Source organism: Hemiscyllium ocellatum, chromosome 35 (assembly GCF_020745735.1).
Source record: "Hemiscyllium ocellatum isolate sHemOce1 chromosome 35, sHemOce1.pat.X.cur, whole genome shotgun sequence".
In the NCBI taxonomy this organism is placed as follows: Eukaryota; Metazoa; Chordata; class Chondrichthyes; order Orectolobiformes; family Hemiscylliidae; genus Hemiscyllium; species Hemiscyllium ocellatum.
Genome location: NC_083435.1, coordinates 11,165,173 through 11,188,974, shown reverse-complemented (window position 1 = coordinate 11,188,974; position 23,802 = coordinate 11,165,173). Strand labels below are relative to the sequence as shown.

The window sequence follows — 23,802 nt, the reverse complement described above, 5'->3', positions numbered from 1 at the left end:
CTTATCCCTCATAGCTTCCCTCAGAGCAAACAGTCACCCACATTGTTGTGGGTCTCAAATTGTATGTAGGTCAGACCAGGTAAGGATGGCAGATTTCCTTCCCTAAAGGCATTGTGGATCAACTCACAACAGGTGGACTACAGTAGTTCAAGAAGGCAGCTCACCACCACCTTCTCAAGGGCAGTTAGGGACAGGCAATAAATGCTGACCAGCCAGTGACACCCACTTCCCATAGATGAATGATAAAGGACATTAGTGAACCAGATGGATTTTATGACAATCGCCAATGGTTACATGATAGCTATTGATTAGTTGTTTCTTCCTGTATTTGTATTGAATTCAAATATTGCTATTTGTCTAATGTGATTCGATACCATTGAATGTTCTTCTCAGAACACTAGCTTGGGGTTCTGGATTATAAGTGTAATGACAACCACTATGCCCCTATGGTCCTCTTTGTTGTAGTTGTGATCCCTTTTGATTTCTTCATTCCCATCTCCCTATGTATTGTCAACTGTACCTGTAGCTAGACTTTCAACTGTAGAATTCTCTCCACTACCCCTTCTTCTCCAGTAAGATACCTTAACTCTTTGACTAAACATTCAGTCCCTTGTCCTCATACGTGTGGGATGTTTGATAATTCCTTTGAGGAGTATTCTGAGAGGTTGTAAACACTCTCCAAATGCAAGCTATTGTTTTCTATTCAAAGTCCATTTTCCAATCCCCCTTTATCACTCAATCCAGAATTCACTTGCTGTACTAACCTTCAATGTTGCTCATTGCCTAATCTTCTAAGGATATATGGTGTGTCTTGTTCAGTGTATTACTCAATGTTTGCTCAGAGCAGGGCTCTTTACAGCTTTGGCACAGCAATTTTCCAACTTGCTGTTGGAGTTGGCTCAGGAACATGAATTATGATTCAATCCATTGTTTGTTGCTGTTCCACAATCATTTTACGAGTTAAGAAATCTGTTAACACGAGCTCCCCTTCTGACTTGCCCCGAGCAGCATTTGTGTCAAAGATCGAGAGAGCTTGATTGTCTCTTTCTGCTCCTAGTTTGTATGTAAATCTGGTGTGGATTAACTGCTGCCAGCATGTCCAGTTTTGACTAAGAAGTTGCATCCTGATGTGACCCTGGAAGCTTACACCGCCCCCACCCCCAACCTCCACCCGTCCCAAATCACCAAAACCCTGCGGTTATCCAGCGTCAGAATGACTAGGGTGAACGAATAAACGGAACCTTACCACCTACTTGCATCATCTCAAACATGTCAAATAACCACTTAGTGTTCGTCACTAAAGGGACCGCAAGCCTAGTGTGATAGGATAAAAATGTCCTTTTGCATATGTTGCACTTTTCCTTTAAGAAATAAGCATACCTCATTGAGAATGGGCACAGGAGTTTGTGCTGGATTTGCTGAGATGACTTCAATCCATTTGACGAGACTTTTTTGTTGGGGGGGGGGCGGTGCCTTGTTCTGGTAAGGGTAAGGGTCCGTATAATAATGCTGTCAGACCGCTCAATATGAGATTGCTAAAGTGAGTTGTATCAGCGTTCTTAATATTGGTACTCACTGTGCTAGGCAGCAGTGTGAACTATTCAGGAGAGCTGGGAGAAAGGATCTTCAAAGCATGTACATTAGCAGCCTTGTTCCGACAGTAGCCCATGTATGCAAGAGGCAGAGACAAGCGGTGAGAATTAAATGGTCCGGTGATACCAAGAGTGTATGTAAGAATTTGTCTGATCCTGTCAACTATGCAAATGTCTGGTGTATTAGATTTTTCTTGTGTAAATAACATTTTTTTTAATTTCTGAAACATGATGTAAAATTTTGGCATTTTTAATAAAGGTGTTAGCGAAACAAGTCTCTTAATCTCAGAGGTCACAGATTGGTATGCTCTGTGATTTGACTCTGTGTGTGTATGTGTGTGTGTGTGTGTGTGTTAGTGTTTGTCAATGTCTTTTGAGGTCTGTCCATGTAGCACTGTGGTAGGGTCTGTGTTGTCGCACAGTAAGGGTATGTCAATGTCCCTATGTGTGAAGATTTACCATTATGTGGCTGGGGGTCTATGTAAGGGTCTGTCGCACTGTTGAAGGGTCAGTTAGTACCATTGTACGTGTGTAAGAGCCTTTATGTAAAATCATGCAAGTGAAGTTATGTCACTGTGCCTGTGTTTGAAGTTAAAATCGCACATCGCCAGGTTATAATCTAACAGCTTTATTTGGAAGCATTAGCTTGAGCAGCGCTGCTGAATGAGCAGCACTCAAAAAGCTAGTGCTTCCAAATAAACCTGTTGGACCATAACCTGGTGTTGTGATCTGTAACTTTACACCCCAGTCCCATAGCGGCTCCAAATCATGTGCGCGTATGGAATGTACAAGAAATAAAGTAGTTACAGAGCGATTAAAACATTCCAGTCGTACAGCTGACGGGATTAAACCCAGATTTAATGAGACGACGGTATTTATCAGATTCGCACACTGATGTGTTTTCTGTGATGTACTAAGACAGCGTAAACTCAGTGCCATGTTAGGGAGCGTGTGAACGTATGACCTCCGTCTGCTTATCGGTTCCGAGAAAGTGGGGCGTGTGTAGTCAGGATGACTTTGGAGCGCTCGGGGTGTCTGATGTTCTGCCAAGAAGATATTTCTGTTCCTATTTTGCTTCCACCAGCAAGCATCCTTTTGTTGTGGGGAACAGCAAAGTCACGGCTTTGGTATTGAGAGTCCAGTCTTCCTCACACTGTGCAGCGTGGCCGCCATGAAAGGGGTTGGGTGGGAGACGCTCAGGTTTAGGGGCTTTGGCTGCATTCCGAGTGCTATCTGAGACGAGATGACGAGCAATGTTCTCAGGTTGAAACTGGGTCCGTTCCATCCAATTGGGGCGTGTTTGAAAAAACAGAACGATACGGTACAGCCGGATGCCTTTCGGCCCATCGCCCTTCTGTCAAATCTTGGGAGGAACTTATCCATTCTTTCACCGCACCCCACAAAAAAATTTTTAGTTGTCGATTGGGTTGGTTCCCGTAAATCTAGGTCCCACCAAGTGCATCCCTAGATCACAAAAATTTGCTTTTGATGAAGATCCCCTACTCCCCCACCTTCCACTTTCTGCCAATCTCCTTAAGTCCCTGTCCTCTGATGGTGACCAATGAACCAATGGAAATCTTTTCCCCCTCTATTAAAACGGTGACGAAATCTCCCCATGATCTTCACTCTCCCAAGGGGTACCACGCCGGTTTCTGTCATCTCTTCAAATATCGACTTTCTCGCCATGCTAGCTACATTCTTCGGAAAGCGCTGAGGGCCGTAACTGGCCTCGCTGTGAGCGATATTACACCTCCCACTGTAGTGAAGGCTGTTTGGGATTCCCGAGACAGTCCGAGGGATGGTGCAATATTTAACCGAGGAGAGTTTCCACAAGTTGCAGTGTTTTATGTTCCTTAGGGAGAACTAGACATTCGGAGACAGAACTGGCTCAAAGACAGAGAGTGATGATGGAGGGTTGCTTTTCAGACTGGAGGCCTGTGACCAGTGATGTGCCGCAAGGATAGGTGCTGGGTCCACTGCTTTTCGTCACTTATGCAAACGATTTGGATGTGAGCATAAGAGGTATAGTTAGTAAGTTTGTAGGTGACGCCAAAATTGGAGGTGTAGTGGACAGTGGAGAAGGTTACCTCGGATTACAACGGGATCTTGATCACATGGCCTGAGGAGTGGCAGATGGAGTTTAATTTAAATAAATGCAAAGTGTATTTTGGAAAGGCAAATCAGAGCAGGACTTACACACTTAATGGTAAACTCCTGGGAAGTGAGACATTTGGAGTCGCAGGTAGATTGGATAGTGAAGAAGGTGTTTGGTATGCTTTCTTTTATTGGTCAGAGCATTGAGTATAGGATTCTGGATTAGTGGTGCTGGAAGAGCACAGCAGTTCAGGCAGCATCCAAAGTGCAACGGAATCGACGATTCGGGCAAAAGCCCTTCGTCAGGAATAAAGGCAGTGAGCCTGAAGTGTGGAGAGATAAGCTAGAGGAGGGTAGGGATGGGGAGAAAGTAGCATAGAGTACAATGGGTGAGCGGGGGAGGAGATGAAGGTGATAGGTTAGGGAGGAGAGAGTGGAGTAGATAGGTGGAAAAGGAACTAGGCAGGCAGGACAAGTCCGGACAAGTCATGGGGACAGTCCTGAGCGGAAGTTTGGAACTAGGGTGAGGTGGGGGAAGGGGAAATGAGGAAACTGTTGAAGTCAATATTGATGCCCTGGGGTTGAAGTGTTCTGAGGCGGAAGATAAGGCTTCCTCCAGGCATCTGGTGGTGAGGGAGTGGCAATGAAGAGGCCCAGGACCTCCATGTCCTCGGCAGAGTGGGAGGGAAGTTGAAATGTTGGGCCACGGTTTGAGGTTGATTGGTATGGGTGTCCCAGAGATGTTCCCTAAAGCATTCTGCTAGGAGGCGCCCAGTCTCCCCAATGTAGAGGAGACCGCATCGGGAGCAATGGATACAATAAATGGTATTAATGGATGTGCAGGTAAAACTTTGGATGTGGAAGGCTCCTTTAGGGCCTTGGATAGAGGTGAGGGAGGAGGTGTGGGCGCAGGTTTTGCAATTCCTGCAGTGGCAGGGGAAAGTGCCAGGATGGGAGGGTGGGTTGGAAGGGGGGGTGGACCCAACCAGGTAGTCACAGAGGGAACGGTCTTTGCGGAAGGCGCAAAGGGGTGTGGAGGGAAATATATCCCTGGTGGCGGGGTCTTTTTGGAGATGGCGGAAATGTCGACGGATAATTTCCGCCTCTCGTGGTGGGCACATGGATTTAAGGCTTTTTTTTGTACCAGAACTGCTGCCAAGGAGCAACTAGAAGGAAGTTGCTAATGATCTTCAAACCTCAGTGGAGGAAACAAGTTGCCACAAATTGGTTCGGAATTGGTGTGTTCCCCAGACCACAGAAATGCACGCGACTGCAGCAAATAATTGGTCTTGAAATGTCCCTGCTGTATCTGAAGTGGGAATCAAGATTAGAGTGGTGCTGGAAAAGCACAGCAGGTCAGGCAGAATCCGAGGATGCTGGTGAAGGGCTCCTGCCCGAAAGTCGATTTTCCTGCTCCTCCAAAGCTTCGCTGCAAAATTTAAATCAGAGAATGAGCTGGCGCTCTGTGGTAAACACACACACAAAAAAATGCATTTACATAGCGCCTTTCGCAAGCTTGACCAGAGCCGCACCACATTTCAACAGTCATGTAGAGAGCACTTCTGAAGTGTGGTCACAGCTGTAACGGAAAGCACAGCAAGCTCCCAGGGTAGAGCGATAACTATTGGCATGGACATCGGGGAGAATCTGCCTGTCCTGCACCGAAAACTCTACTCTCTTAACAGTGAGGGCGCGGTTCCACATCTCTCCGGTCCCTCAGACAGGGCTGTACACGCTCCGAACTGCAATGGCAGTGTCAGCCTGGACACTGGTATGCGGGCTATACACTGGGCCGGAGCAGCGTGATCGTGCTGTCCCTCAACTTGCTGGATCCGCACAGCGCTGAGCTGTCAACTTCAATGAAACTACGACCATGCTGGTTTAGTACAATATTGAAACAAACAGGTTTATACGGTTCAGGCTTTCGATCTATACTTCTTACTGAGCTGATTCCAGCCACCCCGATGGAGGTTTGTCAAGTTCACAGGTACTGCTCTCAGGTTAAGGGAGGCTATTACTGCCAACCCCAGCCTGCCTTCTGACCGTTTGAGAAAGGTGGCAGAGGGGAGCGCTGCTAAAATTCCAACTTATCCTCCCAATGGTCATCAAAACAGAATAGAACGCACAGCTTTTCAGGGTAGGTCAATCTACATTGCCTGGTCAATGAGGCCTACCACAGTTGAATAGCTCAGCAGCAGTTCACTTTCTAAGCTCTCTCCTGACGATTGGGTGAATAGTCTAGTGCTGGAAAAGGTCATTCATCCCCTCCTATAGGTGCCATTTCTACAGCAGAGCTATCACTCCCCCCCCCTCCAAACTTTCCCCAGAGTTCCACTTACCCCTCCCCTTTCCCCGGAGTCTCATGTCCCCTCTTCCTCTCAAGTTCCCTTTTACAAGTTATTACTTTCTCCTTTTTAAAATCTTCCCCCTCAGACAGATATACGGAGTTGGGCAAATTGGTCATGATCTCATCGAATTGCAGAACAGGCTGGAGGAGCTGAATGGCCTCCTCTTGTTCCTACGTTTCTATCAGAGAATTGAACGGTGTATCCGCCTGCAGTGACATTGACTGAGGAGTAAGTACTGACCAGGGCACTGAGGATCTCTCCTTCAGAATGGCGTCTCACGGCAGACAGTAACCAATGATCTCACATTGACATCTCACCCGCCAGAGAGCACCACGAGGCCCAGTTACAGGAAGTGGAGAGGGTTCGGAAGATGGTGTTGTTGGGAGTGGAGGTTTTGAGTTGCAAAAATAGTCTGGAAAGATTGAGACTTTTTCCCCTGGAACATAGGAGGTTGAGATAAGGTGAATGGCAAAGGTATTTCTCTGGGAGGGAGGGAGGGAGGGAGGGGGCATATGTAAAAAGTGAAAGGAGAAACAATTAAAAACTTAAGCAGCAACTTGTTCACACTGAGTGGTTCATGTGTGAAATGAACTTCTAGAGAAAGCGGTGGACGGTTTGGTTACAACATTACAAAATCTTTGGGTAATTACATGATAGGAAGGATTTATTTTATTATATTAAACAATACAGTTTACAAAACAATTAACATTACCTGCTGTATACAGCGAAACAGCTATTTTACAAGGAAGAGGAGCGGCAAAGCAAACCCTACGGTTAACCAGTTTTCAGGGAAATGAGGACAAATCTCAAATCCCACTTTCAGACATCACAAAACAGTAACAAATACCTACAAGACAGTCCAATTAGATCAAGAAAACAGTGCATAGAATACAGACCCGCCCCAGCAAACCAACAAGCCATCCGTCCCTCCCACCTTCCGGTCACTCTAAGGCAGCCCACCCCTCCCGCCTTTCCGGCTCTTGGTCCGCCCTGACACCCCTCCCGCCCTTTCCGGCCACCTCTTAGACAACCCGTCCTGTTTCTCTAACATGCCCCCCAAATACGACAGCGATCAGGACGGCCTATCCAGCTATTGGAAAGATTGAGATGCATAAGGGCCAAGTGCAGGCAGGTGGGACTATTTAAGTTTGGGAACGTAGTCTGGATGGACTGAAAGGTCTGTTTCCATGTTGTGAGACTTAAGGTGGACAGTATCGACACAGTTACAGCAAATCCAAAGTAGCACAGGAAGAGTGGAGGGAGTATGTTTGTTGGAGGGGTGGGGGCTCTTGTGGCACTGTGATCATGTCCCTACCTCTGAGCCAGGAGACTCATAAAGGAGCACCTGCTTCTGAAGTCCAGAGCATGGGAACTAAAAAGCTGTTCGGCCCGTCGAACGTGCACCAGTTTAAAAACAAACACCTGACTATTCTAATTGCATTTTCCAGCCCTGGCCCGAAATACTTCTCAATCGCCGTGCGTGTGTCTTAACATCCCTGAAGAGATGGGTTGAACGTATCAGTATGTTGGTTGTTGAGATGGAGAGGAGGGTGTGGGGTGGACATAAAAGCAATGGGAAAGGCTAGATTAGCCGGCTTCTGAATTATGAAACTACATGTTGCTGGTTCACTGGCCGCATGTGTGATGGTGATGAAAATATTGAATAAAATTTATTTACACAATGGTGTCTTTGCTGAGTCACTGCATATATACAGGGTATCGCACACACTGTGTGGGTGAAATAAGCACTATTGATGCACACTGGTAGCGTGGCGGAATACTGAAAAAGATAAACAGCAGTTTCCTCAGAAAAAACAACAGAAGGTCTCCTCAGTCCAGGGCCTGGCTCACTTATTGTGAGGGTCAGAGCCCACTTATTGTGCACATGTAAATAAAGAGTGAATTGCTGGCGAGATACTGGCTTCTGTGCAGTTATTTCCGTTTGGTTTTTAAACATTAGAACAAAAATGAATAAACAGGCGGTTCAGAAGGTCTCCTCAGTCTAGGGACTGGCTCTGAGCTGAGTAGTCAGAGCCCATGTCCAGTGCAAAACAAAACATAAAACTCTATTTCTGGAGCAAGATCTCAGCCCACACTGCGATTGGGATTCGGACTGGGGGGGGAGGGGGCTGGCGTCAGTAAGTAAACATCACATCGTAAGTGACTTGGAATCCATTATCCCAAGCGTACAGGAGCTTGTCGTTGGGGTTGTAGTCTATCTGGGTGAGGTAAGAGTATTTGCTTTGAATTCTCAGCCCTGGGTTTGACTCGGAGCCGGTGTGGGTGTCGAAGGCGTAGCTGACAGTGCCCTCCGTCTGGCCCCGCAGTCCCATCGCGTACAGGACGCCGCAGATCAGGAAGTAGTTGCGGTAGGAGGCGCGCCGGAGCGGGGTTCTCCAAGTGGTCTCTTTCCGGGCGGTCAGGTCGACGGGGTCCAGGCGGCTGAGCACCAGCACCTCTTCGGACAGGTAGCCGAAGTCGTTGGAGAAGTAGGCCACCCAGAGGCCGCCCTCGTCCACCGTGAAGTCCACCTCGGAGTAGCCCTTCCAGCGGAAGGTGCCGTCGCCGCCGGAGCCCCTGCCCAGCTCGTCCAGCGCGGTCCAGCTCGCCACCGCCCGGAGCCGCAGGTCAAAGCGGATCAGGTTCCGCGTGTACGCCTTGTTGTAGTAGAAGGAGCCGTTGTAGACGGCGTGCCCAGTCCCCATCCAGCTCGACGGCAGCTTGTACGTGTTGCTCCAGCGGCCTGCGGAGGAAGCGAAGAGGGGGGCAACTGGAGGTCAGCGCGTCTCCATACACAACAGCAACAATTTACACATTTGTGTAGCGCCGTAACAGCGCTTCTGAACTTCGTAAATATTTTCAGTTTGTCAGCTCCCCCGCGACCAGAAAATGTGGTGCTTTGCCTCACTGTCATGTCGGGGTTGGTCCCGAGTACGCCAGAGGGACAATTCTAACCCACCCCTGGTTGAGTAATGACAAAAGGGACCACTTAGACATCGACCTGGGACAAGCAGAGAGAAACCTCAGCGGGTTTCCCCATTGAGCCTGCACGGACCCTCCAAAGAGCATCCCATCCACACCCAGCCCCTACCCTGGGGCAGGATGTGGGTGCCATAAGACACAGGAGCAGAAATTAGGCCATTCTGCCCATCCAGTCTGCTCCACCATTCAATCATAGTTGAGGTAAGTGTTCAGGGTCAGCTCAACACCCAGTCTACAAAATAGGGTTGTCGAGGCAGGGTCATTAAATATCTTCAAGGCTGCAATAGATTTTTAAACAAGAAGAGAATCAAGGGTGATGGGAAAAAGACATACATGAGGATTGTCATTATTTCATTGACTGGCAGAGCAGATTCGATGGACTGAATGGCCCACTTCTTATGGTCTTATAAAGCCAATCGGAGTTAGCAGGCATGAATCCCCGTAGGGTGGTGTGCTGGGAAATGAAGGCAATAAGGAACATTTCAAAGACATCCTTTGGAATGTCTCATTCACTGCTGATAGACAGATGTTCATGCTGACTAGTTAAACGGTTTGAACCCAATGTGCCCATAACCTTGGCTGGAGTCCCAATGTATTTCAGTTGCATGCAAAGCTAAGTATTACTGGAGTGAACCGCATATTGAAGGCAGACTTGTGCCTCACAATATTAACTGTGACAAACAATCAAACTAACCACCAGGCTGTGGGCCCCATTCCAGCAAGAACTCACCAGGAGTTTCACTGGAAACTTGGACACTCTTGTCTCTTGGGTTCAAGGCTCAATACAGATTCGAGCCTCACAGACTCAAATACTCACAGACAAGAGTATTTTTTAGAATCTCTATAGTGTGGAAACAGGCCCTTTGACTGCCCACACTAACTCACCAAAGAGAAACCCACCCAGATCCATTCCCCTACCCTGTACTTACCCCTGACTAATGCACCTAAACACTATGGGCAATTTAACATGACAAATTCACCTAACCTGCACATCTATGGACTGAGGAAAGAAACTGAAGTACCCAGAGGAAACCCACACAGACATGGGGAGAATGTGCAAACTCCACACAGAGTCACCTGAGGCTGGAATCGAACTTAGGTCCCTGCTGTTGCGAGACAGCAGTGCTGGCCACTGTGCCACCTATTCAGGCAGGCTCATATTGCTTTTACTGAGAGAGTTGTCCTTGAAAAACTGAGAGTTGTCTTGTTGTGCAACCCACTGCCTGAAAGTGCAGCAGCAGCATATTCAGCAGTAGCTGACGTAAGGGGTTTGGATCGATCTTTGAAGGGATACTTGGAGTGGCACAGGGGTGTGCAGCTGAATGAATTCCCTTTATCCTTGCTTAACTCAAACTGATCACATTCATTTCTGTTCTCGAGGGAACACAAGGCTGGTCCGTGCAATCCACCTCATTATTGAAACCACAGCAGACATTATAAATCTCCTTAGGACAGCTTCGACTGTTAAAGACAGGAGTCATCATCGGAAACAATTGTGATGATTTCTTTATTCTTTCATGGTGTGTTTTTCACTCACAAGGCAGCACGGTGGGTCAGTGGTTAGCACTGCTGCCTCGCAGCACCAGGGTCCCAGATTCAGTTCCAGCCTTGGGCAACTGTCTGTGTGGTGTTTGCATGTTCGCCCTGTGTCTGCGTGGGTTCCTCCCACAGTCCAAACATGTGCAGGTTATGTGAATTGGCCATGCTAAATTGCCCATAGTGCTAGATGCATTAGTCAGAGGGAAATGGGTCTGGATAAGTTATTCTTCGGAGGGTTGGTGTGGACTGGTTGGGCCGAAGGGCCTAATTCCGCACTGTAGGGAATCTAATCTAATTGCCCTTGAACTGAGTAGCCTGCTGGAGGGTATTTAAGAGTCAACTAAATTGAGCATTGGAGAGGCCGGAGCTGATGGTCTGAATGGCCATCTCCCCATCCTGTAAAGACTGTGTTATTTAGGAAAGCTTACCCAGTTTGAAATACTCCAGGTTACGAAACTCGATCAAGGTGGTGCCGAAGAAATAGTTGGCCACATAGACCCGGTCCTGATTGATCACAGAGTCCTTCATCCAGACGCCTTCCCCACGCCCAGAGCTGCTGTGTGTCTTTGGGCCTCTGATCATCACAGGAGTTCCATCACAGCTGTCTTCCCGAACTAGGAGCCAGACAGAGGCAGACATTGTAAACTTTACTTTGAGGAAGAAGAAACTCGGCTAAGACAAACCAGACGTGGTTTCGAGATGACGGGTTCACAACCATCTGATGAAGGAGCAGTGCTCCGAAAGCTTAGTGCTGCCAAATAAACCTGTTGGACTTTAACCTGGTGTTGTGTATATTTAACTGCTGTAAACACTACACTCTTGCTAAGCATCACCATCTTGCAAACTGATGTACTTAGAAAGGTATTATAAACTGCCCATCACATAGCCACTGGTAAGTGCTGCTTTCCATCCAAATGTGACATGTGAACACAATTTATAACACAGTATCGTGACAGTAACCTCTGTATAAAAATGGCTGTATATCTTATACCCAGCTCACTGCAAGAACCAACACCAGATCTCTTTGAATGTAGACCAGTTAATCACTCTGACCTTGATTGAAGCAACACTGACTGCCCAAGCAAACGCTCCCTCTGTGTACAATGCCTAGACCATGTGATTGGTCACTCATTGGGTGCAGTGGGCAGTGCCTACACCATGTGATTGGTCACTCCTTGGGTACAGTAGGCAATGCCTACACCATGTGATTGGTCACTCCTTGGGTACAGTAGGCAATGCCTACACCATGTGATTGGTCACTCACTGGGTACAGTAGGCAGTGCCTACAGGTGATTGGTCAATAACTAGGTACCTTGGGCAGTGCCTACACCAGTGTTTCCCAAAGCAGGGGTTGTGTAATCCTCACAGTGGGGGGTCATGAGAAAGGATTTTGGGGTCATGAGTTCTGAGGCAGCAAGGGTTAGGTGTGGCCAAAAACACCAAACTTTGGCTTCAGAAAAACCTACTGGTCTAATACTGTCCCTGCCCTGCCCTCACCTCCCCTACTCGCAGAGTTCTCACCAAGAGTCACAGAAGTTTCAAACTTTGGAACGGACTGACGGTGGGGAGATGATGGTGGAGCAAAGGCCAACAGAACTGAGGCCTCGTCTCAATTGGCACCTCCCAAAGACTCTGCTGGGGACAATGATCACAGAGTCAAACAGCATGGAAACAGACCGTTCAGTCCATCTCATCCATGCCAACCAAGTTTCCCAAACTAAACGCATCCCATTTACCTCTGGCCCATGTCCCTTCCTATTCACGAACCTGCCCAAACATCTTTTAAATATTGGAACTGTACCGGCATCTCTCACTTCACTGGTGGTTCATTCCATCCACTCACCACCCTCTGTGTGAAAACGTTGCTCCTCAGGTCTCTTTTGAATCTTTCTGCTCTTGCCTGAAAATTATGCCCTCTTTGTTTTGAACTCCCCTCCCCTAGGGAAAAGACACCTGCTATCCAGCTTATCTATGCCCCTCATAATTTTACTTTAATTTTAACCTGTCCCTATAACTCAAACCCCCCAGTCATAACAACATCCTTGTAAATCTTTTTTGAACCCTTTCCCATTTAATATCATCCTTCTATGGCAGGGTGACCAGAATTGTGCACACTACATCAAAAGCATAACTGCTCTATGTTTGGAAGTATGCTGAACTTTCTGGGATATTCTGAAAGCATCAGTCCTGAACTTACTCATGTTTCTGTACTCGTCTGAAGTTTGTCCGTTTGCCGTCTCAGGAGGAGGTACTGAAGGCTGAGAAGTGGGTATGTGCAGTCTGGTCCTGGGCTTTGTGCTAGCAGGGCTCTGAGGTCTGAGTTGGTGATTTATGCTGCCGACCTTTGACATGCTCCTATTCATGGGCAATGACTTGCTTGGGGTCAGCCTGACCACATTCTGTAACAAAACAACAGTTAGGCCTTAAAGCAGAGATACTTAGTGAGTGATTTACCAGAGGTATTCAGAATCAAGAGGGCTTTGATAGTGCAGACCATTCCCATGGTCTGCAGAACCATAACACTTCCAGAGACACCCGCGGAGGGGAAATTTCTCAAAACGTTCCAGGCAATTTTATTAACTTTCACTTATTAAAAATATCGTGGTGCCAATGGGAGTGATGATTTTTCCCTTAAGATGTTTGATGTCCCACTTGGTCAGCATCACATGACACTGTCAATGTTTACTTTCCCTGCCAGTGATGCACAGTGGCAGCAGTGTGTGCTATATGCAAGATGCACACTGACAAACCCATCAAGGCTCCCTAAAGCATCTTCTAATCTGCCACATCCACCATGAAGATGAACAAGGGCACTGTACGGATGGAGGAAACCCTTTAGAGTCATAACTACATAAAAAGAGGCCATCAGGTCCTTGCCAGGTCTCTGAAGAGTAAACCCATCACTTCCATTCACTTTAGCCCTGTGAGCTTATTTCTTTCAAATACCCATCCACCTTCACCTTCAAGCTATTTGTTACTTCCAGTTTGACGACCTTCATAGTGTTATGGACTGGGCCAGACCATTCAAAACATTTTTAAGCAGGCAGTCCAGACCATAACTTTGCAATTTGTTTCAGTAAGTGTACAGTGAAAATTATCTGGATTAAGTTAGCGAGGTTGACTACCAGGTTTAAAACAGACAAAAAAAATTATTCACAAAATTACATGATGAAACACAAAGAACAGAATGAAGAACGCCTGCAGAACTCAGTCTATCCAAACTGGTGTTAAGTATGCTGTCTGAATATACTCAACAACCCCAATAAGCAAACCTGAATTCAAACAGTACAAAAAGGATCAGATGCTGGCAGGTTTAAGTTAGAAGGACAGAAGAGAGAATTTCTGATCACTGTGAACTCTCAACCAGTTCTGGACTGAACTAAACTGCTCAGCTAGAGAGCTGACCACTCCCCTTTCATTCTACAAGTCACTTCTAAAACATGACCATGTTGGCCTGAAGTCTCATCAGTTTACATATAAACAAAATCCTTTTCATCTCTGTACCAAACCAGTCTGATCGGAGCCCGGCCTGGTTTATTACCCCGCTGAAAAACATCAAGGATAGAGTATCCTTGCACCAAGGAACAGCTTTTAGAAAAACATGGACTAGCTTTGTGACAGTAGACAGTGAATTTAAGGTAATCAGCAGTCACTGTGTAAATATGCTGCCCCTCCATCTCCTACCTAAAATCTTATTCTCTGTCACCTAGATTAAACAATCTCAACAGTGCAGAAAGAGGCCATTTGGCCCATTGAGTCTGCGCTGACTCTCTGAAGGGCATCCCATGCAGACCTATCCTCCCTAAACCTATTCCCATAATCCCACATTCCCCTGGATAACCTACTTAGCTTGCACATCCCTGGACACTGCGGGGCAATTTAACATAGCAAAACCACCTGAGCTGTACATCCCTAGACACTAATGGGGCAATTTAGCATGTTCAATCTATGTAACCTGAATATTTTTGGACTGTGGTATGAAACCGGTGCACCAGGAGGAAACTAACTCAGACACAAAGAGAACGTGCAAACTCCACATGCAGTAGCCCATGTCCATGGTACTGCAATGGGACAGCAAACCTTGTACAACTGACAAACAGCTTTGCTTTGTCTGAAAAATCTCTTCCAGGCCACGCACCTTCCTGACTTGGAAACAATATCGCTGTTCTTTCACTGTCCCTGGGTCAACGCCCCTCCATAACAGCACTGTCTGGGTGTCCCTAACCCCAAGCACTGCAGTGATTCAAGAAAGCTGACAACAGCAACTCCATTAGAAAATCAGGGATGGAGTGCATTGTCATCACAAGCTGCAGAGACAGAGTCTCAGAGCTGCACAGTGTGATTCCATGATGTAAAGTTTGTTGTGTGACAGATGAGAGGGAACAAGTGTTCCCCACCAGTCCTGCAATGATCTCCCCACCCAGAAGAAGGTTGATCTTTGACCTCAGTTCAGTGACTCCTGGTACCTTTGTGCCTTTATCGAGTGGGAGAGGCTGCTGCTTCCGCAGTAGGAAGTTGAGTTTGCTAATCTCCTTCCTCACATCTCTCATGGCGGTGGAGAAGTTCTGGTAGATGGAACGATGCTGAACAATCGTCTCAAAAGTCTCTCTCAGTAGGGCGTTGACACTGGGAACATTACGTTCCAGCCTCTGGTTGCAAACAAATGCTGACATGAGTGCAAAACATCCGTTTCCATTTAATAAACAGCACAAAATCTTGGAGAATATTAGACCCAGATAAAAAAAGTTGTCAGTTTTGTTCTTGTAAGAACCCCACCCAAACTATCACATTGATACATAGAAAGTTACAGCCCAGAAACAGGCAGAAGATCTCAGAGCAGGAGTAGGTTATTCAGTCCCTCAATCCTGTTCCACCATTCAATATGATCATGGCTGATCTCATCCCACCTCAACTTATTCTCTGAGGGAAGGAAACCTGCAGACCTTATTTGTTTTATTTATATATATATATATATATATATATACACACACATGTTATTTCAGCCCAAAGCCAGAATGTGGTTTTAATCTTTACCAGCTTTTGAAGTAGCTGATCAAGTAACCCAAGCCCAGTTTCTCATCAATGTCACTGGGCCAAAACCATGGAGCTCCCAACCTAACAGCAGGGTGGGTGAACCTCAGCACAAGGGCCTGCAGTGGTTCAAAAAGGCTAATCACTATCACCTTCTCTAAGGATGACTGTCCTGTACCTTCTCCAGTTTCCTCAGTTGGCTGTTGAGTTTGGCCGAGTACGAGTTTAGTCTCTTGGTCTCCTCATTGTCAAAGATCTCCTGGAGGTCAATAGCCAGTGACTGGATCTGTAACAAACAAGACATGAAGATCATGCACCCCCAGGCCTGCACTCACTATAATGGGTTAAAGGTCATGCTCTCCAATGAGAACAATTTTGCTGTGGGAGATGGGTAAGGAAGTAAAATTCGCACCATTGCCAGGCAATGATCATCTCTCAAAAAGTGGGAATGAGAACCATCTCCCCTTAACATTCAATGGTATTATTATCACTGAATCCATCACTGTCAATATGCTGGAGGTGAACATTGATCAGATCCTGAATTGGACCAAACATAGAAATACACTGGCTTGGAGAACACGGGGCGGCTCAGTGGCACAGTGGTTAGCACTGCTGCCTCACAGCGCCAGGGACCTGGGTTCAATTCCCGCCTCAGGCGACTGACTGTGTGGAGTTTGCACGTTCTCCCCGTGTCCGCGTGGGTTTCCTCCGGGTGCTCCGGTTTCCTCCCACAGTCACAAAGATGTGCGGGTCAGGTGAATTGGCCATGCTAAATTGCCCGTAGTGTTAGGTAAGGGGTATTGGTGGGTTGCGCTTCGGCGGGTCAGTGTGGACTTGTTGGGCCAAAGGGCCTGTTTCCACACTGTAAGTAATCTAATCTAATCTAAGAAGCTCAGAGTCTAGAAATCATGAAAAGTGTAATTCATCTCCTGATTCCCCAAAGCATGTCAACCATATACAAGCCACAAGTGGGCAGTGTGATGGATGACTTCAGGTCCAACAACACTCAAGAACCGTAATTAATTAATTGATTGATTTGATTGATTGACTTATTGCTGTCACATGTAAGAAGATACAGTGAAAAGTGTTGTTTTACACGGTATACAGGTAAATCTTACAATACAAAGTGCACCAAGGTAGCAGAACAGAGTGCAGAATACAGAATTACAGCCACAGAGAAGGTGCAGAGGGGGAGAGAAAACCATTAACATTTGAGAAGTCCATTCAAATGTGTGATAACAGCTGGGAAAAAGCTGTTCTTTAATCTATTCATATGTGTCTGCAAATTTGTATATCTTCTGTCCAACAGAAGAGAGCGGGAAAGAATATAACCAGAGTGAGAGGGCTCTTTGATTATGTTGTAATCCTGATGAAGGGCTTTTGCCTGAAATGTTGATTTTCCTGCTCCTTGGATGCTGCCTGCTGTGTTTTTCCAGCACCACTCTGATCTAAACTCTGGTTTCCAGCATCTGCAGTCCTCACTTTTGCCTAGGGCTCTTTGATTACGTTGATTGTGAATATACATAAGAACTGGGATTGGGAATTGGCCATTCAGCCCATCAAGCCCATTCCACCATTCAATATGATAATGGAAGATCTCATCTTAGTTCAATTTCACTTTTCTGAAAGCTCCCATAGCCCTTTAACCCATTAATAATGAAAAATCTGTCTATCTCCTACTTAAATTTATTCAGTGTCTTGGCATCCAATGCATTCTAGGGTAGTGAATTCCATACCTTAAATGACCTCTGAGAGAAGTAATTCTTCCTCATCTGTTTTAAATCTGCCACTCCTCAGCCTAAATGATTGCTCCACCCAAGGAAACATCTATTAACACAAGATGTTTGACACCATCCGGGACAATGCAGACTGTTTGATTGGCGTATCACCTACCAGTTCAACATTAGGTCCCTCCACCACTGATTCTCAGTGGCACTTGTGTGTGCCATTTACCAGATGCACTGTAGCCAATCAGCAAGACTCATTCAACACCAAGTTCCAAACACAAGAATGATGGCAGCAGATACATGGGAACACCAGCTGCCAGTTCCTCTCCAAGCGATACATCACCCATTCTTGGAAATATATTGCCATTCTGAGTCTACCCACACTTTAAGGTCAGCAGTCATTCAAGAAGAAAACTCATCATTACCTTTTTGATGATACTTAGAGATGGAAAACAGATATTTGACTAACCAAAGATGCTTACATACAGTGATGACATTTTGTAAATATGCAAAAAAATCTGAAGGTGGAGAAGGAAACATGAGGGGAATGAAGGATAAGGGGAATGAAGGATAGAGGGCCAAGGATAGAAGCAATGAGGGAAGAATAGAGACAACACTAACCACAACTTCCCTCCTCTACAGTTAACCTTCACTTTGTTCTTGCAATATTCCTGTTCTCCTTCCCAATATGGTTTTCCTTATTTTTCCCTCTGTCATGTTCACTGCATTTTACAAATATTGTAGATTTGTTTACATCTTTTCTCTTTATAAAGTGTTTGACCTGTTATTTTCTTATCAGTCCCAGTTGGCCTTACGGCAAACAAGCCTCAGCCTTTCTCTGAGCTTTGGACACAACTGGTTATTGCTGCCTCTCTCTCACGCTCTCTCAGTTTTAACCACAGCAGCTGGCATCAGAAGATAGAACCAAAGGCTGTGCTGGCCAAGGTTTAAACTTACTGTTGTCAAATCTGAGACTTCTACCTTCGCCTTTGCTGCTCCACGCTCATTCTTGTATTCACATGGGTCGACCCCACAGTAACACTTGCACTTTGACCCAGAGCTTGCCATCTCCTGTAGGTGAAAGCCCCCGGCCCAGGTCTTGCCACCTGTCCACCTTGTCTCCATTGGAGTGGGCATTTTGAAGGCGCAGTTACAGTCAGTTTCTTCTATCCTCCTTGAGACAGCTTTGTTCTGATAGATTTAATAAACACATATAATTTCACAGAATTTGAAACACAGAAATAGGCCATTTGGCCCAACTGATGCAAGCCAATATCTATCTTCACAGCAGCCTCCTGTCACTCATCAACATATCCTTCCATTCCTTAAAGTTTTGACCATTAACAGATGGACAATTTTGTATGTTTGACTTAAATGCTTCTTTCTAATTCCTATTCTGTCGACTGTTAATTATTTTCCATACATCTGAAAAGTTAGAGTTTTTCGCTTTAAATAATCAATATTAGTTCCTAACCAAACATTCCTGGTCTGGAAGTTTTCCCAGACTAAAATCTATACCTTAACATAAGTTATTCCCTTAATGACTCTGAACAATCTCTTTCAAATGAGAGAACACTTGCATCTGACTTCCAAACCCATGACCATTACCATTTAGAAGGATAAGAGCAGCAGATAATGGGAGCACCACAATCTGCAAGCTCCTCTCCAAGACACTCACCATCTTGACTTGAAATTATGTTGCCATTCCTTCAGAGTAGTGGGGTCAAATTCTGAAATTTCCTCCCTAATGGCACTATGGATCAACTTGCATCAAATTGCAGCAGTTCAAGAAGGCAACTCACCTTCTCAGGGGCATCTAGAGATGGGTAAGAAAGGATCACCCAGCCAGCAACATCCACATTCCATGAATGAATAAAAACGAATTTATGTCTCTCTCAAATTGAAATAATGTAGCTTTTGAAGTAAGTTTGAAAAAGAATCTTTGTCATTATAGATTCTTCTAAAGCTTAAGGCTTAATATTCCTTTCACTGCAATAAAGCTCCATATTATGAGTACATTATTGTATGAACATTCCAGGGATCTTTGCAGTAACCTTCTATCTGACATGTATTGGTTTTAAGTAATGGTTCATGAATGTTTAAACCCCCTTTACAAAATAAACCAAAGCTCCTATGCCACCAGTTTGAAATCCAAATTCTTCAATACAAAAACAAAAATGATAAATATTCAACCACACATCTTTCATCACAATAGTTGTAGAAGTGTGGAACTCTCTTCCATAAATGGCGATTGATGCTCAATCAATTGTTAATGCTAAATCTGAGACTGGCGCTGGTTTGAATGGTTCCAAAGTTACTAAGGAGGAGGCAAAAGTGGATATGTCAAGTTAACTCACGGATCAGCTATGTTCAAATTTAATAGTGCAGCAGGTTTGAAAGGTTCAATGGCCTCTTCCTGTTCCAATGTCCCCCTCTCTCTCATGTTTTTATCCACCTTCCTTTTAAACATATCCCTACTTTTCACCTCAAACTATTATGTGTGGTCATGAGTTCCACATTCTTGCTACTCTCTGGGTAAAGACATTTCTCCTGAATTCTCTACTGGATTCCATTAGGCCCATCCTTTTTTTTAACATTAGGTCATGTTACTATAACTCAAAAGGCCAGCATTTATTGCCCATTCCTACTGGACCTTGACCTGAGTGGCAGAGGAGGACAGCTCTGTTTGTTTTTGTTTTTTTTCCTCTTTTCTTTTTTTCCCCTCTCTCACGTTGTTTTTCCATTTTGTCCTTTTCTTCTTCTGCCAGTGACCTGAAGTGAAGCAGGGAAGGTGGCCAATGGGACTGGAGTGAATCAGGGACAGCCAGAGGCTAGGAGAGGGGGGGAGGGGGGGGGGGGGTGATGGTCAGTGGCCGAGAGTAGACTGGGGATGGCCAGCAGTCCAGAGCAAAGCAGGGATGGCAGCCAGTGGGTCTGGAATGGTATGGGGGCAGAGGCTACGAACCCAGATTGAAGTGGCTGCTGGTTGGAAACCATTGGAGCTTGGTCAGACCTCGTGGAAGCCCTTATAGAGAGAGTGTCTTGTTTTAGCTTCTGCTTTATTTCATATTTCCCTAACTTACCTTTGGAATGTCATGGAAATTTTTTTTCTTTATTTCTCTATCTTTGGAGTTAAAATTTGTATCCAGGTACTTTGTACTGAACACGATGCCATGTGTTGGTGACATTGTACACTTTTCACTGTACTCCTGTTCTTTTGTAACTTAAGTACATGTGGCAATAAACCTCATTCTAATAACCCTAATTCTGATAACATGGGCACTTAAGAGTTGACCACATTGCTGTGAAGTCACTTGTACCCAAGTAGGTATTTACAACTATTTGCGATTGTTGTCATGGTCACTATCATGGAACTGAGCTTTGAATTTCAAGTTTCATTATTATTATTATTTTTATTATCATCTCAGTTGGTGGAATTTGAACCCATTATTAGCTGATTAATAGAGGTGTCTGGATTTGTGTCCAGTTACATGACCACCATGCTGCCCTCTGCCAGTATATTGGGATCCAGAATATTGGCTTCCCCCACAAGTGGAAACACCATCTGTCCACTGATGTGTGGAAATGCTAGGTTTAGCGAGAATGGCAGCAATTTTTCATTCAAGAATCATATTCACATTCAGGAATGGATTGCAGATTTAAAAAATAATCTATTAAAAGACACATTATCCGCAAGATTTCGCAGACCAGCTGAAATCTGGAGGCCGCTATTGAGGGATAACCATTTTACTGTAAAATATTGGTATTCAGTTTCCAATATATAGCAATAAATAATTTGTTTCTATTCTACACTTTTCCTGATCTCAGAATCTCCTGAAGAGTGGGATTACTTATATTTACCCAGCACAGACCTCAGTTTAGCATCTCATCTGAATGATAACACCGCTGACAGTACAGTGTTGAAAGTTTCTGCAGTGGGACTTGAACTCACAACCATCTGACTCAGAGACGAGAGAGAGTTTTGGATTGCAGTCAATCGCTGTCATTACCCCAGCGTACACTGAACCTCGTGTCTCAGTCATCATTCTCCCACAGCCCCACAATGCACGCAGGCAAACACCAGAGAAAACTGACTCGAACCCAATCTCTCTGCGCCCACTTACCGAACTAAAGTCAGTCCCAAAACAAGACCCCAATGTCCCCCTGACCCACGAGGCTGGTGACTGTTTCAACAAGACTGGTGCTGCAGTCTTTCCTAATGGCACTGATTTCACCAGTGGGTTTGAATTTACAGCACATTCCAGAAAAGAGGAACATGCAGCATTGAAAACAGGAGACGACCATTCAGTCTCTTGAACCTGTTCTGTCCTTTGATTAAATGATGGCTGAACCAAATTTTAAGCCCGTCCTTACAGCTTTGTTCCATATTATTTAGTAACCTTACCCAACAAAGTTGTACTGATCCCAGATTTGGAATTTTAGTTTGCCCCCCATCCCCAGTCCTGTTACTCGCCCATTCATTGTCGACATCAACCTTGCCCCCTCTGCTATCATTGCAATTCTGACAGCTCTTGGTGGGAGAGAGATCCAGATCTCCGCTCTCTTTTGTGTGAAGATATTTCCAGACAACTGCCCGGGATGACTGAAAACTGGAGATCAAGCGGCATCCATGGAGAAATAAACAAGCTCACATTTCGACTCTAAATGACTTCAATCAGAGTGCAGAATCGCCTTGCTCTAACTGTAATGCCTTGGCCTAGCTCCCGACGTCTACCCCCCACTTCCATTAACCTCCTTATTCTAAGCCAAAAGAGCATCCTCGAAGTTCTGACACGTTTGTAATGTAGGAACAGCAGCAGCCAGTCCTGCATAGTAAAATCCCACAGTCGGCAATCGCGGCACTGTGTGCTAGAGCAAGACCCGAACTCTCAACCTCCCGGCTCGAAGGAGACAGATTAACTCACCGAACCAAGCCTGACAGACCTCGAAATGGCCACGGTGAGCACAAACTGGTTCACAAAGGCTCCTCTGGAGAGGGCAGTGCTGACATTTAACCCTGAGAGACTCCAGACCCACCACAGCCCGGCTACCTGCTCACTTCCACCGATACACCATCCCAAAGATTTGGGCGATTGGCAGTAAGTTTCCAGCCTTTCCCACATTCCAGGGAACGACAAAAAGCTCTCGATACCCCGACCGACCCAGCACATCCCTCTGCCCAACCGACTTCCGGCAACGTAGCAGTGAAACGCTCGAACTTACCTGAGATGGGGTGGTCAGGACGGGGTTTAGGAGCAGTGTGAAAACCATCAGTCCAGCCGTCATCTTGTCACCGACTCCTGCGCTCACAGCCTGGTTCCCCAGGGCAGCAGAAACCCGCCAACAGCAGGAGCTGGCATTGTACCGGGGTTAAGCTGGGATGCCACTCTGTGTCCCCATCCTTGGGCCAGGTTAGAATGGGGGGGGGGGGGGGGGCTGCTGGTGGTTGCAGAGGACCAGCAGAGGTGGCACACAGCGTCCAAGGGTACAGCTGCTGTCTGGTGCTAGAGCTCCATTGTATCCCCCCTGTCAGGTCAGATGGCGACAGCCGCCGGCGAGTGTCCCCAGTTTCCTGGACTCAGACCGCGCTCTGTCCCTCAGGAGGGGGGGCGTGAGTGGTTTTTGGGGGCGGGCTTCACAGCTCTACCCTTCAGTATCAGACGGTTGTAATTTAGTTTGCTTTCACTTTCTCAGCCGTCCTCTCTCTCTGTCTCGCACGCACACACACCTCGTTCTGCCTCTCTGCACGCATCTGTCGTGTTCTTTCACAGACCGGAGTGAGGAACTGCTGGTTAACCCGTTGCATACCAGGACTTCTCTCCACGGCCGGCCAACAACACCACCTACAGGCCAGCGAGCAGGAAGGAGCCTCTCCCGCAATCCACCCGGAGGGGAAAGCTGACCGCTCGAAATCACTCAGCCTGCACCGATCCAGCGGTCACTCGTTACTTATTTTACACACGCGCCCTGAACCAAGCTGATTAGGATCTTCCGCAGTGTCAAATTTGAATCCAACAATACCTTTTGCATTGAGAGTCATGGAGATGTACAGGACGGAAACAGACCCTTCGGTCCAACTCGTCCAAGCCGACCAGATATCCAAACCCACGTCAGGCAGCTTCGGAGGGGCAGGAAAATCGGCGTTTCGGGCAAAACGAAACGTTGACATTCATTGTCCTCCGATGCTGCCTGACTTGCTGTGCTTTTCCAACACCACTCTAATCTAAACTCTAGGTTCCAGTATCTGCAGTCCTCACTTTTGTCTAGATATCCAAACCCAATCTAGTCCCACCTGCCAGCACCCGGCCCATATCCATCTGAACCCTTTCTAATCAGATACCCATCCAGATGCCTCTTAAATGTAGCAATTGTACCAGCCTCCACCACTTCCTCTGGCAGCTCATTCCATACACATACCGCCCTCTGCATGAAAAAGTTGCCCCTTAGGTCTCTTTTATATCCTTCTCCTCTCACCGGAAACCTATGACC

General features: G+C 46.1%; 1 protein-coding gene across 2 annotated transcripts; it reads right to left on the bottom strand.

The window, feature by feature from the left end:
* Window positions 1–6,685: 6,685 nt before the first annotated feature.
* Window positions 6,686–23,089, bottom strand: LOC132832418 (olfactomedin-like protein 2A). Of its 2 annotated transcripts, none has more exons than XM_060850389.1 (7): window positions 22,537–23,089; window positions 18,295–18,504; window positions 15,765–15,872; window positions 15,022–15,204; window positions 12,753–12,954; window positions 10,984–11,169; window positions 6,686–8,777 (listed from the first exon to the last, which is right to left on the bottom strand). In XM_060850389.1, the coding sequence occupies exons 1-7, from the start codon at window positions 22,597–22,599 to the stop codon at window positions 8,170–8,172; spliced, it is 1,560 nt and encodes a 519-aa protein (XP_060706372.1). In that variant the 5' UTR covers window positions 22,600–23,089; the 3' UTR covers window positions 6,686–8,169. The 2 variants fall into 2 exon arrangements, with proteins under 2 accessions (XP_060706372.1, XP_060706371.1); XM_060850388.1 differs by having other exon boundaries at window positions 18,271–18,504; window positions 22,537–23,088.
* Window positions 23,090–23,802: the final 713 nt, after the last annotated feature.

Coding starts and splice junctions, on each gene's coding strand:
- LOC132832418 (XM_060850388.1), bottom strand. CDS start 22,599: ATGACGGCTGGACTGATGGTTTTCACACTGCTCCTAAACCCCGTCCTG. Junction 15,873..18,270: donor AAGTCTCAGATTTGACAACA/GTAAGTTTAAAC, acceptor TGTTTGTTACAG/ATCCAGTCACTGGCTATTGA. Junction 8,778..10,983: donor CCTGGAGTATTTCAAACTGG/GTAAGCTTTCCT, acceptor CTTCCTCCGCAG/GCCGCTGGAGCAACACGTAC.